Below are 13188 nucleotides of genomic sequence, written 5' to 3'. Positions count from 1 at the left end.
CTTATGCATTCGCAGTGCTCCTTTTCACGACCGTCATAAGCTCGCACAAGGACTGACCTGACTGTGAAAATGTGCTCGGCATTTGCTCTGCTTCTCTTGAGTATTGATATTGAAGCTGCACGGTCGACAAGAGCTCGCACGTTCTGTCCGTTCACTTCAAGTTGTATGTGAAGTAAAGTTGAAATTAGTAAGATGGCATAGTTTCGCTTCGGTTGAACACACTGAGTCTTTGGTGTCATCTGTTTCTGTTTGAACGTTTACGATGACAGCAAGACGTCACCGGGTCCTGATTGGGCCGCATGTGGTCTAATATTACCACTATCTTTAAGTTGTGGCGCCCTTCCATTCGAGTTGCTGGAATGAGAATCTGACTGTGTCTGAAGATCTGGGCACGTCTTGCAGCTCCTCTCAGACCAGTAGTGAAGGAATGCTTGTAGCAGCTATAGTAGTGCTTCTAGAGTTTCCAGACGTTTTATTTGTGCATACCGTTGCAAATCTCTTGGGAGACTGCGAATTACGAGCGCTAAGACTGACCCTAATGGCAACTGTGTTTCTGCTAGTCGAAGCAGTGGTTGCTTTTCAAGAAAGTAGTCAAGCCGGGAACCAGACTTAAATCGGTAAAACAGCCCCTCGCCCCATCGCAGAACTTAATTTTTTCGGAATGTTGACAGAAAGGTCTGTTTCCTCAGGCACCAACGTTCGTAAACAAGCGAACAACTCATGCCACATTCTCGGTACACCACTGAGAAATTGTCGCATGTTTAGCACTCGGTTTTGGTCAGACAGACAGTCAATGTATTTCGCTGCGACATCGTAAAAAGTGATCCATACCTCTGGGTTATCAGAAGACGCGTCAAAAATTTCTGGCAGTAAAATTTCAGCTGGGTGATTTGCCTTGTGGCGTAAAGCAGACAGGAGAGTTTCCGTCATGGCATTCTGTCGCGAAAATTGTTTCATCGCTATGGCCTGAAATATTGTTGATCTTTCGTCATATGACGCTGCACGACCGAGCGGTCATTCGAGTTCCAGTTGGATAAACAGGGTCACTGGAACTGTCACCTTCGCCGAACCTCGTTCAGAAAGCTTCTTTGGCGACACAGAAGCTCGATCCAGAACCGCTTCCAGGAGCTCACCCGCTGCTGTGTTCACAAAGAGGTTGACCAGAGAATAATCCTGGACTTGGTAGCCGGTAATTACCGTTGTACCTCTTCACGAAGAAAGTTCGCAGATCGGCTGTGCCAAAGTTTATTTATTTATTTGTTTATTTATTTATTCAAAAATACCCCCAAAGGCCCTCATTACTATAGGGTATGACGGGGGGAGGTGGGGGGTCGATCACAGGCACTGGTCACAGTTTGTACATCATACTAAAAACAAGAGAATGTAACAAAAGTAATAATAGAGTGAAACATAGGTAATATATACAATAATTAAGTCACAATTATTACAGAGAAAAACATTAGTACATATTAGGAGAACATAAGGCAATTGCAATGAAGAGCAAACAGCAACATCGGAAACACTGTAAATGTACAAAAAAAAATAATCATAGTAAGATTAGTTGACAAGTCGTGAGCGAATTAAATCTTGAAACTTAGTCAAGTCAGGTTCCGTGGCAATGTCTGATGGTAAGGCGTTCCATTCGGTTATTGTGCGCGGTAAGAACGAATATGCATAATGGGATGACTGGCAGTTAATGCGTTTGACTTTGTATGGATGGCCACGGCGTGGAAAGATAACTGGTGGTGACTGAAAGAAATCATCATGGAGTGATGGATGGTGATAAAGCTTATGGAAAAGTGATAGGCGAGAAATTTTACGGCGAGGTGCTAAGTTGTCCAACTCAGCTTTATTCTTTAACGAGGTGTCGCTGGTATAACGTGAATAATCTGAAAAAAATAAATAAATCGCACAGCACGTTTATGCAAGGCTTCGATGTTACTGATGATATAAGTTTGTTCGGGATCCCAGATGGCAGATGCGTATTCTAGTTGAGTAAGCCTGGGCATCGGCGGCCAGGTGGCTAGCGCAGAGGCTGGAGGGGCTTCGAGCGCTGGCTCCAAGACAACTGGAAGCAGACACGGCGTCACATCGTGACGCAGAGCCAGTGAAGGCGGAGCTTAGCCCCGATCCCTCGGCCAACAAGGAGCAAAAGCAGGGTCAAGGAGGAGGATAACTTGTAATCGTCCGTGGTTCTCTTAATATGCGATGCCTCACTTGGATTGTGGTACAAATGTTTTAATGTGGCTGTACCCTACGCGCCTACAGAATTTGTCCTAACCATTTCAGGGATCCTTCAAGAGCGGACGAGAAGCTGCAGTCATAGTATGGTTGCCAAAGTGGCGAGTACTTTAGAAGACAGCAGATTCCCATAAAAAGTAAAAGAACGGAGTAAGGTGTGTTGGTAGTCACGTACTGTACGCCAACCGGTCTGCATAAACGCGAGACCGAATTTGACCTACAGCAGCGGCTTCTCTGAAGGCTAAACCCCACGAGCGCGATTTTGTGCGCGACAGCGACGGCTTCGAGCGACGGATCGGGCCGTCGCGTGAACAGATCGCTTGGCCTTGTCGCGCGATCGCTCGGTTCTGCAAATCTAGAATTCGTCGCTCATCACCCGGAAGTGCTATGAGCGACTAGCATATAGCGCGAAGCCGGAACTGGATGTACATAACTCAACTAATTCCGATTGTCGTACGGAACGAGCAAACGATTGAATTTTTATACGTGCAAGGATAAAAACCTACTGGAAGACTTTCAGAAATATATTATGCTGCTTTTTACAGTAAAACCCATCAACATAAGTTAATAAAGCACGCGTCACGCTAGTTTGGCGCCTATATTGCTGCCCTCATATCGGCAACACTGGGAAGACGTCGCTCGAAGTCATCGCTCGCATGAGGTGCGACTTGTAGGCGACGAGCGAACGCGACAGCCATCTCCATCGCGTCGCTTGTCGCGCGCAAGATCGCTTGCATGGGGTTCATACTTAAGAGACGCACTGCCGCAAGCCCAGAAGCAGAGAAAACGTAGTGCTCGTTGCGCAAGTCTGCCGCAACGCCATTCCTCGAACCTGTCGGTTTAGCGCCGCCGGTATACAAAAGATATTTCAGACGGTCGATGCAAGAAAAGTAGGAGCATGCTGAGTGTTTGTAAGCGGTATTACATTATTCGTGGATAGCGCGCTGTCATCTGGATGGAACTGCTCCAACAAGCGCACATTTTCACTCCGAGTCTCTCTCCCGAAGGAAGAACTCCTGTGCTAAAGATCCGCTTCTATTGAATTAAACTGTCGATAAATGAAACCCTTCGTGACGGCAGCCGATTCGTACATTGGCAGACGGCGAAGGGAGCCAAGAACTGAAGGTATTGCTTTGCAGTTACGAGATCTTATGGGCTAAAGCAACGGGTGCTCGAGTATATACATGCAAGCTGCATGCTTCGTATACGCCTTCTTTTAGTGTCTCGTCTAAGAGAAATAGAAGCCCACTGAGCGCTGACGTGTCCAAGTGGTGCTGAGTGCACAGCGCCAATCCTGGACGCTCAGTGACTCATCGATCTCAACAGGGACGCTGCGGGAAGCGGATTTCTCGCAACAATCTCGAAGCTGCAACCTCTCGAAAGTGGAGTGATATATGCACTATTGCGCCCAGAACTGTAAATCTCAAGTTGACGCTAAGGATAAAACGTTATTTAAGCTGTCCTAGTAAATTACCCTTATACAATGCGAGAAAAAAAAAAAAAAACGCCGCTCTTACCACGACAGAAGGCACGGTAAGTGATAAAAGAGGCGAAAGACTGTAGGCGACGCCAACCTGAAATTTGACGGCGTCTGCGCCGAGTGAGTTAACATATGTAGCGGTAAAATTTGACTAAACTATATTCCAAAAAGAGCCAAGGACTGAAGTCAGGAGGTTTCAATAACTGTCGCTGCACTAGAACAGCCTAAATGCGAAAAACAGAAATGCTTTAAGTCCGCGACGTCAGACTGGCCTATGCACCGGCACCGGGGTTTTGCGGCGAAATGTGAAAAATGCAACTTTGACCTTGATTTCCTGTTGTATTAATCAACCCATTATCTCGAATTAAACGAAAATAAAGTTCTTCAAGAATACTTTGTTAGCCTAAACATATTAAGTGTCTCTTTAAATGGCAACCCGTGCCCGCGGCTTGCATAATTCTAGTTATATATCAGCAATACCGGCCCAGCACCCTTATTATAAAAAAATGTCGAACACAGTTTTAAAAACTTACGGACATTCCCGAAACAGTTGCTGTCACGGCCAGGTGTGAGAGAGATGGCGAGATGGCATTTTTTGGAATTGTGTGTCGACCCATGCTATCTTGCAAGTGTCTCTGATGATTCGTCAGACAACACGCAAGTAACACAAACAAATCATTAATGTCGCACACGTGTAGGAATTGGGAACCTCAAGTGGGACGTAAAAGAGAAGCGGCTAATTGATCATCGATCCGTGAGGCATAGATTTTTCACTCCAGCCCGTCGGCACGCGGCGTCTGCGCAAACGGGAGAATCGACCCAGCGACGTCAGGCTTTACGATGGCTAATGTATCCACCCTGACTCTCGGTTTTAGACCTAATCATCAAGGATGGTTTCCAACACATTAATGCCCGTCGTGATTAGGGTGCCTTTTTGCCAGTTGCATAAATAAGGCGCCCAACAACGCGCAACGATCGCTGATAGGCTAAAAGAATCGACGGAGGGCCGCGACCTCGACCCTGGCGTCGCACTATAAAGTGAAGACGGCCACCATCCCGACGGCGACAAACACCGCGGCCTCCTTCGCATAGACTCGCGTCCAGAACATCGTTGTCCCGCTTCCAAGGGCCAGCAAGAGGGCGCCGGCGCCGCCTCCGGACGGGCGACACCAATTATTTCCAGCCAGCGGCTCCCCTAGATTTGCATCCGGGGCAAGCCCGCACTTTTGCTACAAGCGCGCCGACTCCTCGGCGTATCGTCTCCTACGTACGAATGCAGCGAAGGTTAATAAAGCGTGCGAGCGAGCGCTGCTTCACGTGCGAGAGCCGAGCGCCGCCGCCTCCCTCCGCCTGCCCTGAGCACGTCGCGCACGCGCGGGCGTACAACAACGCCCACCGCGTTCTTCTGACAGGACTGGGACGCGCGCAGTGAAGGAAAAAGGGAGCGTGGGCGCCAAGCTGCTTGAATGCGCTTAATTTCGGGGGGTGATTGCCTTCCTCATTCAGGGGACGCGAGAAACTTTCGCGCGGCATACGAGACTGCGGTGGTGGCGGCCCGCTGTTCACTTAAGCTACGGCGTTGTGATTTGTTCTTGAGAGCGGAGAGAAGTGCGGATAATGCTTGCTTTGTTTATCGGCGCCACAGAAGGAGAAAGCGTGACACGGCCTGTGTGCGAAAAAGTATGTTTTGAAGTACGCCAGATAACGTTCGGTTTATTGTTCCCAGTGCGGTGAAGACGCATACGTCCGCGCTTACGCTAACGAAGGCTTTACTGGGAGATAGTTTCAAAATGCTAGCGGCGCTCTTATCTCTATACTGAGAGCCCCGACAGCTGCCCAGCTACCTTCCTGGAATTTTAGTTAGTGGTAAGTGGAGTGCATTATCGCATTAGGCGAGAGGAATAAGAAAGATTCGGTAAGCAATAAAAGAAGAAAGAAAACAAGATGGTAAACAGGCCTGCGCCGAGACACCCTTTCGCGGACAGAAAGCTAAGATTTTAACTCCTTTTTGCTTTTATAACTTTCCTAACTTCTTGGCCATATTCTTCATTGCCAAGCAATATAGACAGCATAAGCTTTTTGTCATGACGTCTACACAGAACACTCCATGATCGAACCTGGTTTCAGCTCACGAAGGAAAGTGGGAGTTGGCGCAGCGACCTAAACAAGAACACGTGGGCGATGTTTACGAAGTTAAAACTACGATTCGACGAAATTGCAAATGTAGCTAAGGCATGGCAGGCGGCGGTTCTTATAGTCTCCCAACCAAAACGTTGACGCATATGAAAACGAGCAGACGAAAGATAGAAGGGAATGCCTATCGAGGATCGCCATCATGCGTCACTCACTCTTCGGCGTTGGCGCGCTTGGCTGATCGAATTCCGATGCTCTTCCTCGTGGAGCAGCCGCCTGGCTTGCCCTGAACCCTCCACTTCATCATCTTGGAAGTCGACGCACAACCATGCTCGCGACAGAAGCAGGCGACAACACTGTCGATGAGGACGCCGCGCCACGGGAGGACGGAAAGGAACCTATCCGGCAGCGCTGCTTCTCCGGTGCAGCAGTGTAGCGGTACCAACAAAAGCCAGGTCGCACGCACCGCAGGGCATCCAGAATGCGTGGAGCACACACAGACCGCTTTCTCCGACAAACGCTGCCACCATGCACCCACCGGCGGCCACGGCCGCACAAGAATGCCGAGCGGCCGGCGGGCGCTCAAAAAACGCACGCGGGATTCCGGCGTTCCTCCTCCGCGCGCTGTTGAGAAGCGCTTCCTCTCACCTTTTCGCCAAAACAGGGAGAGCGGAGCATCACGTGATCCTTCTCACCGCGCCTTCATTGGGCGGAGAGAACGAGAGAACTGGTTGCAGAAGGTGCGGGCCCGCTCCGGCGCTCTCTCTAGAATGAAAATAAACACACACGCTTTACGCTCGCAGAGGTACAGCAGCGGCTCAGTTATGATGGGAGAGCAGCGTGCGTGCCGGTTGCCGACTAAAGTGCCTGCTTTTTGACGGAACACTGTGAGCGGTTCTTTGTGCGGGTCCCCATGCCTCGTATCCTCCCCCTTTCACGACTTGTTTGATCACTGGGATTAAGCCAGCCCGTCTTACCCCCCCCCCCCTCCCCTCTCACACTCACTCCGTCGCAACTTCCCCGTCTTTTCATGGCATTTCGCTCTCCCCGTTTGAATCACCTCGTCGGTTTATGATTACGCCTTTCGAATCTATACAGCCTGCGCCGAGTCTTCGTCTAAGGTTTCATTTTCTCTCCTCCCTCTGCCTCGTTCTTGAACTCGAAACCACTCTGCCTGCAAAGGTGTGCCTGCGTACAGCGCATTTATACGTATTCCGTTTCTTCTAGAGCAATCGCAGGGCTGATCGCTCTAAGAGCCCGACACCTACGTTAACGGAAAGTCAGTTATGTATTACAAAACGAAATAGACGATATCATGGACATGGCCAAGACTGCAAATAGTAACATAGCAAAGTGTGGGTATAGTCCATTGGCGATTCACGACTTGGGAAGTTACCGCAAAGAACACACGAGACTTCAAGAAAGGGACAACAGGAGGCGTACTCACAGCTGATGATTTAATGAAACGAATGCCGATCTTATACAGATCAGACCCACATGCGCACCCGAAAAGCAACGTACAAACCAATAAATACACCGACCAACCTTCAACAAGGGTGCGAAACAAATGCTAAGATAGATTTCCGTAGCGCTACTGCTAGGGCTGCTCTCCTTTGTTATAAAAGACTGAGATTATTGGCAGAAAAAATGGCCAACTGGAAAGAGAGATTGTAGAGGCAGTGGTCATGCGACGCTTTAAGCATGGTGACTGCGGTTAGCTCGCCGTCAGTTACTGTTTCTAAGAAAGAACTTGTTTCTTTCTATGTGAGACACACGTGTTCGGTGCTTCAGCAGTCTTCAGCGTTTATCTTAGCATTTGTATCGCACCCCTGTTGAAGGTCGCTCTGTGTTTTCATTGGTCTTTACGTTCCTTTTCCGGCGCACATGTGTGTCTGATCTATATGAGCTCAGTGTTCGTTTCATTAAATCATCAGTTGTGTCAGTACCGCCTCGTGTTATCCCTTTCTTCGTCTCGCGTTTTCTTTGCGGTAAGATCCTTTGCGTTAACTTTTGCACAATCCTTGTACACAACGTAACAAATTCACGTAAGATATAAATTGACAAAAAGAATTGTGCACTTTTAATTATCTCACGGATGCCGTTTACAGAACCGCGAAATCTGTTCTTGATGCAGAGCTATTAATTTGTAAACTTCGTGCTTCTATGTTTCTTTCGAACTTCCGAATTGTTGAAAATTTTTTTAACAAAATTCAGGCTCTAAATCAAAATACGCTTCCAAAGGTCACTAGAATTTAACTTCTTGTCTCAAATGCAACAAATTCATTAAAATCGGTCCAGGGTATATCTCAGAACAGCGTTTCTGCGTTTTACATGTATTTAAATAGGCCGCGTCGGAGTTGGGCCCGAGCAGAAGCTTCCGGACAGGCCGCCATTGGAATATGAACCTGGCAACGTTTAACGCTCGAACGTTATCTAGTGAGGCGAGTCTAGCAAGGCTATAGGAGGAATTAGAGCGCAGTAAATGGGATATAATAGGGCTCAGTGAAGTTAGGAGGCCAAAAGAAGCGTACGCAGTGCTAGAAAGCGCGCACGTCCTGTGCTACCGGGGCTTAGCGGAGAGAAGAGAACTAGGAGTCGGATTCCCGATTAATGAGGATATGGCTGGTAACATACAGGAATTCTATAGCATTAACGAGAGGGTGGCAGTTCTTGTTGTGAAACTTAATAAGAGGTACAAAATGAAGGTTGTACAGGACTGCGCACCTACATCCAGTCATGATGACCAGGAAGTCGAAAGCTTCTATGAAGACGTGGAATCGGCGATGGGTAGAGTGAAAACAAAATGCACTATACTAATGGGCGACTTTAATGCCAAGGTAGGCAAGAAGCAGGCTGGAGACAAGGCAGTTGGGGAATATGGCATAGGCACTAGGAATAGCAGGGGAGAGTTATTAGTAGAGTTTGCGGAACAGAATAATATGCGGATAATGAATACCTTCTTCCGCAAGCGGGATAGCCGAAAGTGGACGTGGACGAGCCCGAACGGCGAGACTAGAAATGAAATAGACTTCATACTCTGCGCTAACCCTGGCATCATACAACATGTGGACGTGCTCGGCAAGGTGCGCTGCAGTGACCATAGGATGGTAAGAACTCGAATTAGCCTAGACCTGAGGAGGGAACGGAAGAAACTGGTACATAAGAAGCCGATCAATGAGTTAGCGGTAAGAAGGAAAATAGAGGAATTCCAGATCAAGCTACAGAACAGGTATTCGGCTTTAACTCAGGAAGTGGACCTTAGTGTTGAAGCAATGAACGACAATCTTGTGGGCATCATTAAGGAGTGTGCAATGGAAGGCGGTGTCTGATCAAGAAACGCGAATGTATGAAAGCCTCTAACCCTACAGCTAGAACAGAACTGGCAGAACTTTCGAAGTTAATCAACAAGCATAAGACAGCTGACATAAGGAAGTATAATATGGATAGAATTGAACATGCTCTCAGGAACGGAGGAAGCCTAAAAGCAGTGGAGAAGAAACTGGGAATTGTCAAGGATCAGATGTATGCGTTAAGAGACAAAGCCGGAAATATCATTACTAATATGGATGAGATAGTTAAAGTGGCTGAGGAGTTCTATAGAGATTTATGCAGTACCAGTGGCACCCACGACGATAATGGAAGAGAAAATAGTCTAGAGGAATTCGAAATACCACAGGTAACGCCGGAAGAAGTAAAGAAAGCCTCGGGAGATATGCAAAGGGGGTAGGCAGCTGGGGAGGATCAGGTAACAGCAGATTTGTCGAAGGATGGTAGACAGATTGTTCTAGAGAAACTGGCCACCCTGTATTCGCAATGCCTCATGACCTGGAGCGTACCGGAATCTTGGAAGAACGCTAACATAATCGTAATCCATTAAGAAAGGGGACGCCAAACACATGAAAAATTATCGACCGATCAGCTTACTGTCAGTTGCCTACAAAGTATTTACTAAGGTAATCGCAAATAGAATCAGGAGCACCTTAGACTTCCGTCAACCAAAGGACCAGGCAGGATTCCGTAAAGGCTACTCAACAATAGACCATATTCACACTATCAATCAGGTGATAGAGAAATGTGCGGAATATAACCAACCCTCATATAAAGCTTTCATTGATTACGAGAAAGCGTTTGATTCTGTCAAAACCTCAGCAGTCATGGAGGCACTGCGGAATCGGGGTGTAGACGAGCCGTATGTAAAAATACTGAAAGATATATATAACGGCTCCACAACCACCGTAGTCCTCCATAAAGAAAGCAACAAAATCCCAATAAAGAAATGCGTCATGTAGGGAGATACGATCTCTCCAATGCTATTCACAGCGTGTTTACAGGAGGTATTCAGAGACCGGGAATGGGGAGAATTGGGGATAAAAGTTAATGGAGAATACCTTACAACCTTGCGATTCGCTGATGATATTGCCTTGTTTAGTAACTCAGAGGACCAATTGCAATGCATGCTCACTGACCTGGAGAGGCAAAGCAGAAGAGTGGGTATAAAAATTAATCTGCAGAAAACTAAAGTAATGTTTAACAGTCTCGGAAGAGAACAGCAATTTACCATAGGTAGCGAGGCACTGGATGTGGTAAGGGAATACATCTACTCAGGGCAGGTAGTGACGGCGGATCCGGATCATGAGACGGAAATAAACAGAAGAATAAGAATGGGCTGGGGTGCGTTTGGCAGGCATTCTCAGATCATGAACAGCAGGTTGCCATTATCCCTCAAGAGAAAGGTGTATAATAGCTGTGTCTTACCAGTACTCACCTACGGGGCAGAAACCTGGAGGCTTACGAAACGGGTTCTACTCAAATTGAGGACGACGCAACGAGCTATGGAAAGAAGAATGATAGGTGTAACGTTAAGGGATAAGAAAAGAGCAGATTGGGTGAGGGAACAAACGCGAGTTAATGACGTCTCAGTTGAAAGCAAGAAAAAGAAATGGGCATGGGCAGGACATGTGATGAGGAGGGAAGATAACCGATGGTCATTAAGGGTTACGGACTGGATTCCAAAGGAAGGCAAGTGTAGCAGGGGGCGGCAGAAAGTTAGGTGGGCGGATGAGATTAAGAAGTTTGCAGGGACGACATGGCCACAATGAGTACATGACCGGGGTTGTTGGAGAAGTATGGGAGAGGCCTTTGCCCTGCAGTGGGCGTAACCAGGCTGATGATGATGATGATGATGATGATGATGACAGGACAGTATTGATTGCCCAACCGTATGTCGTCAATTGTTATTCATGAGTTTGAGTTAATCAACCCTGCAATGGTGTAGGCTGAGGCTAGGGAGACGGGAAGCCACGGGAACGCAAACCGTAAGAGAGAAATAATTGCAGGCTTGGTGAAACGCTATATATATATACACATATATATATATATATATATATATATATATATATATATATATATATATATATATATATATATATATATATATATATATATATACATATATATATATATATATATATATATATATATATATATATATATATATATGTGTGTGTGTGTGTGTGTGTGTGTGTGTGTGTGTGTGTGTGTGTGTGTGTGTGTGTGCGTGTGTGTGTGTGTGACAGAAAGAGAAACGTTCAGATCGTAAAGCACTCGATTATAGAGGTAGAGCGGCTTGTGCAAGGCAGGTACGACGTCATCACAAATGGCGGGCTGAAATATGATCAAATGACTTGCTTGTTTGCATTGTCAATTAAAATAAATATCCAGAGCGGTGCACGGGCATTTATTTACTTTGCGACATTTCTACTGCAACGACTACGCGCACGAAGAATGAAATTATATTGCTATGGTGTTACTCTAAGATGATGATGTCGACCCTTAGATTTAGTGGGATGACCTATGGTCCTGCACGAGCCGCAGCTTTTTCCGAGTTAGCCACACTCCTCACAACTCCTCCCATTTTGGCCCACTTCGACCCATCAGCCCAGACCCAAGTCCGCACTCACGCGAGTAGTTACAGAATAAGCGCTGTTCTGGCCCAGCATCAACCTGGAGCGAACTGCGTCATCGCTTATGCCAGAAGCCTCCTATCCCCATCGGAGCCAAATTACTCAATTACAAAACGTGATTGCCTGGCTCCTGTATGGGCAGTTGCATACGTTCGCGCTCACCTATTCGGCCGACCGTTCACAGTAGTTTGCGACCACTCTTTGACGCCTCTTTAAAATATCCTACAAGGAGACTCGCACGATGGGCACTGGGCCTGCGAGTGCGCACCTACACGGTCGTATGCAAGACAGGGAGCCTTCACGAAGATTGTTTGTCCCTTTACCTCATGGCCGACTGTGACTCTTCGCGCACTGAATCCCTCGATTGCTCCTTTTCTATGAGTCAGTTGCTTAACACCACCGACGAACAGCGTCAGGATGCCTACATAAAAGAAATAATCGAGCGCTTGAAATCCTCTCCCAGCGACGACTCTGTGCGCATGTTAACCTTGAAGAATGGTACCCTCTCCCAGCGACGACTCTGTGCGCATGTTAACCCTGAAGAATGGTAGCATCTCCCAGCGAGGACTCTGTGCGCATGTTAACCCTGAAGAATGATGCCCACTCCGAGCGACGACTCTGTGCGCATGTTCACCCTGAAGAATGGTACCCTCTCCCAGCGACCACTATGTGCGCATGTTCAACCTGAAGAATGGTGCCCTCTCCCAGCGACGACTGTGCGCATGTTCACCCTGAAGAATTGTACCCTCTCCCAGCGACGAATCTGTGCGCACGTTCACCCTGAAGAATGGTACCCTCTCCCAGAGACGTCTCTGAGCGCATGTTCACCCTGAGAAATGGTGCCCTCTCCCAGCGACGACTCTGTGCTCATGTTCGCCCTGAAGAATGGTGCTCTCTCGGAGCGACGACTCTGTGCGCATGTTCAGCCTGAAGAAGGGTGCCTTCTCCCAGCGACGACTCTGTGCTCATGTTCGCCCTGAAGAATGGTGCTCTCTCGGAGCGACGACTCTGTGCGCATGTTTACCCTGAAGAATGGTGCCCTCTCCGAGCGACGAATCTGTGCGCACGTTCACCCTGAAGAATGGTACCCTCTCCCAGAGACGACTCTGTGCGCATGTTCACCCTGAAGAATGGTGCCCTCTCCCAGCGACGACTCTGTGCACATGTTCGCCCTGAAGAATGGTGCCCTCTCGGAGCGACGAATCTGTGCGCATGTTCACCCTGAAGAATGGTACCCTCTCCCAGAGACGACTCTGTGCGCATGTTCACCCTGAAGAATGGTGGCCTCTCCCAGCGACGACTGTGCGCATGTTCACCCTGAAGAATTGTACGCTCTCCCAGCGACGACTCTGTGCGCATGTTCACCCTGAA

At 47.8% G+C, this 13188-nt stretch overlaps 1 protein-coding gene across 1 annotated transcript in view; it reads right to left on the bottom strand.

Moving 5' to 3' along the window:
• The window catches only part of LOC142571380 (uncharacterized), a 160532-nt gene extending 154040 nt beyond the window's left edge, over positions 1 to 6492 (bottom strand). The window contains exon 1 of the mRNA XM_075679673.1: positions 6070 to 6492. Within this exon, the coding sequence (XP_075535788.1) occupies positions 6070 to 6161 (92 nt within the window). The 5' untranslated portion in view covers positions 6162 to 6492. The remainder of the gene's footprint in view (positions 1 to 6069) is intronic.
• Positions 6493 to 13188: the final 6696 nt, after the last annotated feature.

The sequence above is a fragment of the Dermacentor variabilis genome, chromosome 2, assembly GCF_050947875.1.
Source record: "Dermacentor variabilis isolate Ectoservices chromosome 2, ASM5094787v1, whole genome shotgun sequence".
NCBI lineage: Eukaryota > Metazoa > Arthropoda > Arachnida > Ixodida > Ixodidae > Dermacentor > Dermacentor variabilis.
Note: the sequence above shows the minus strand (reverse complement) of the source record. Positions and strands in the feature narration are given on the sequence as shown.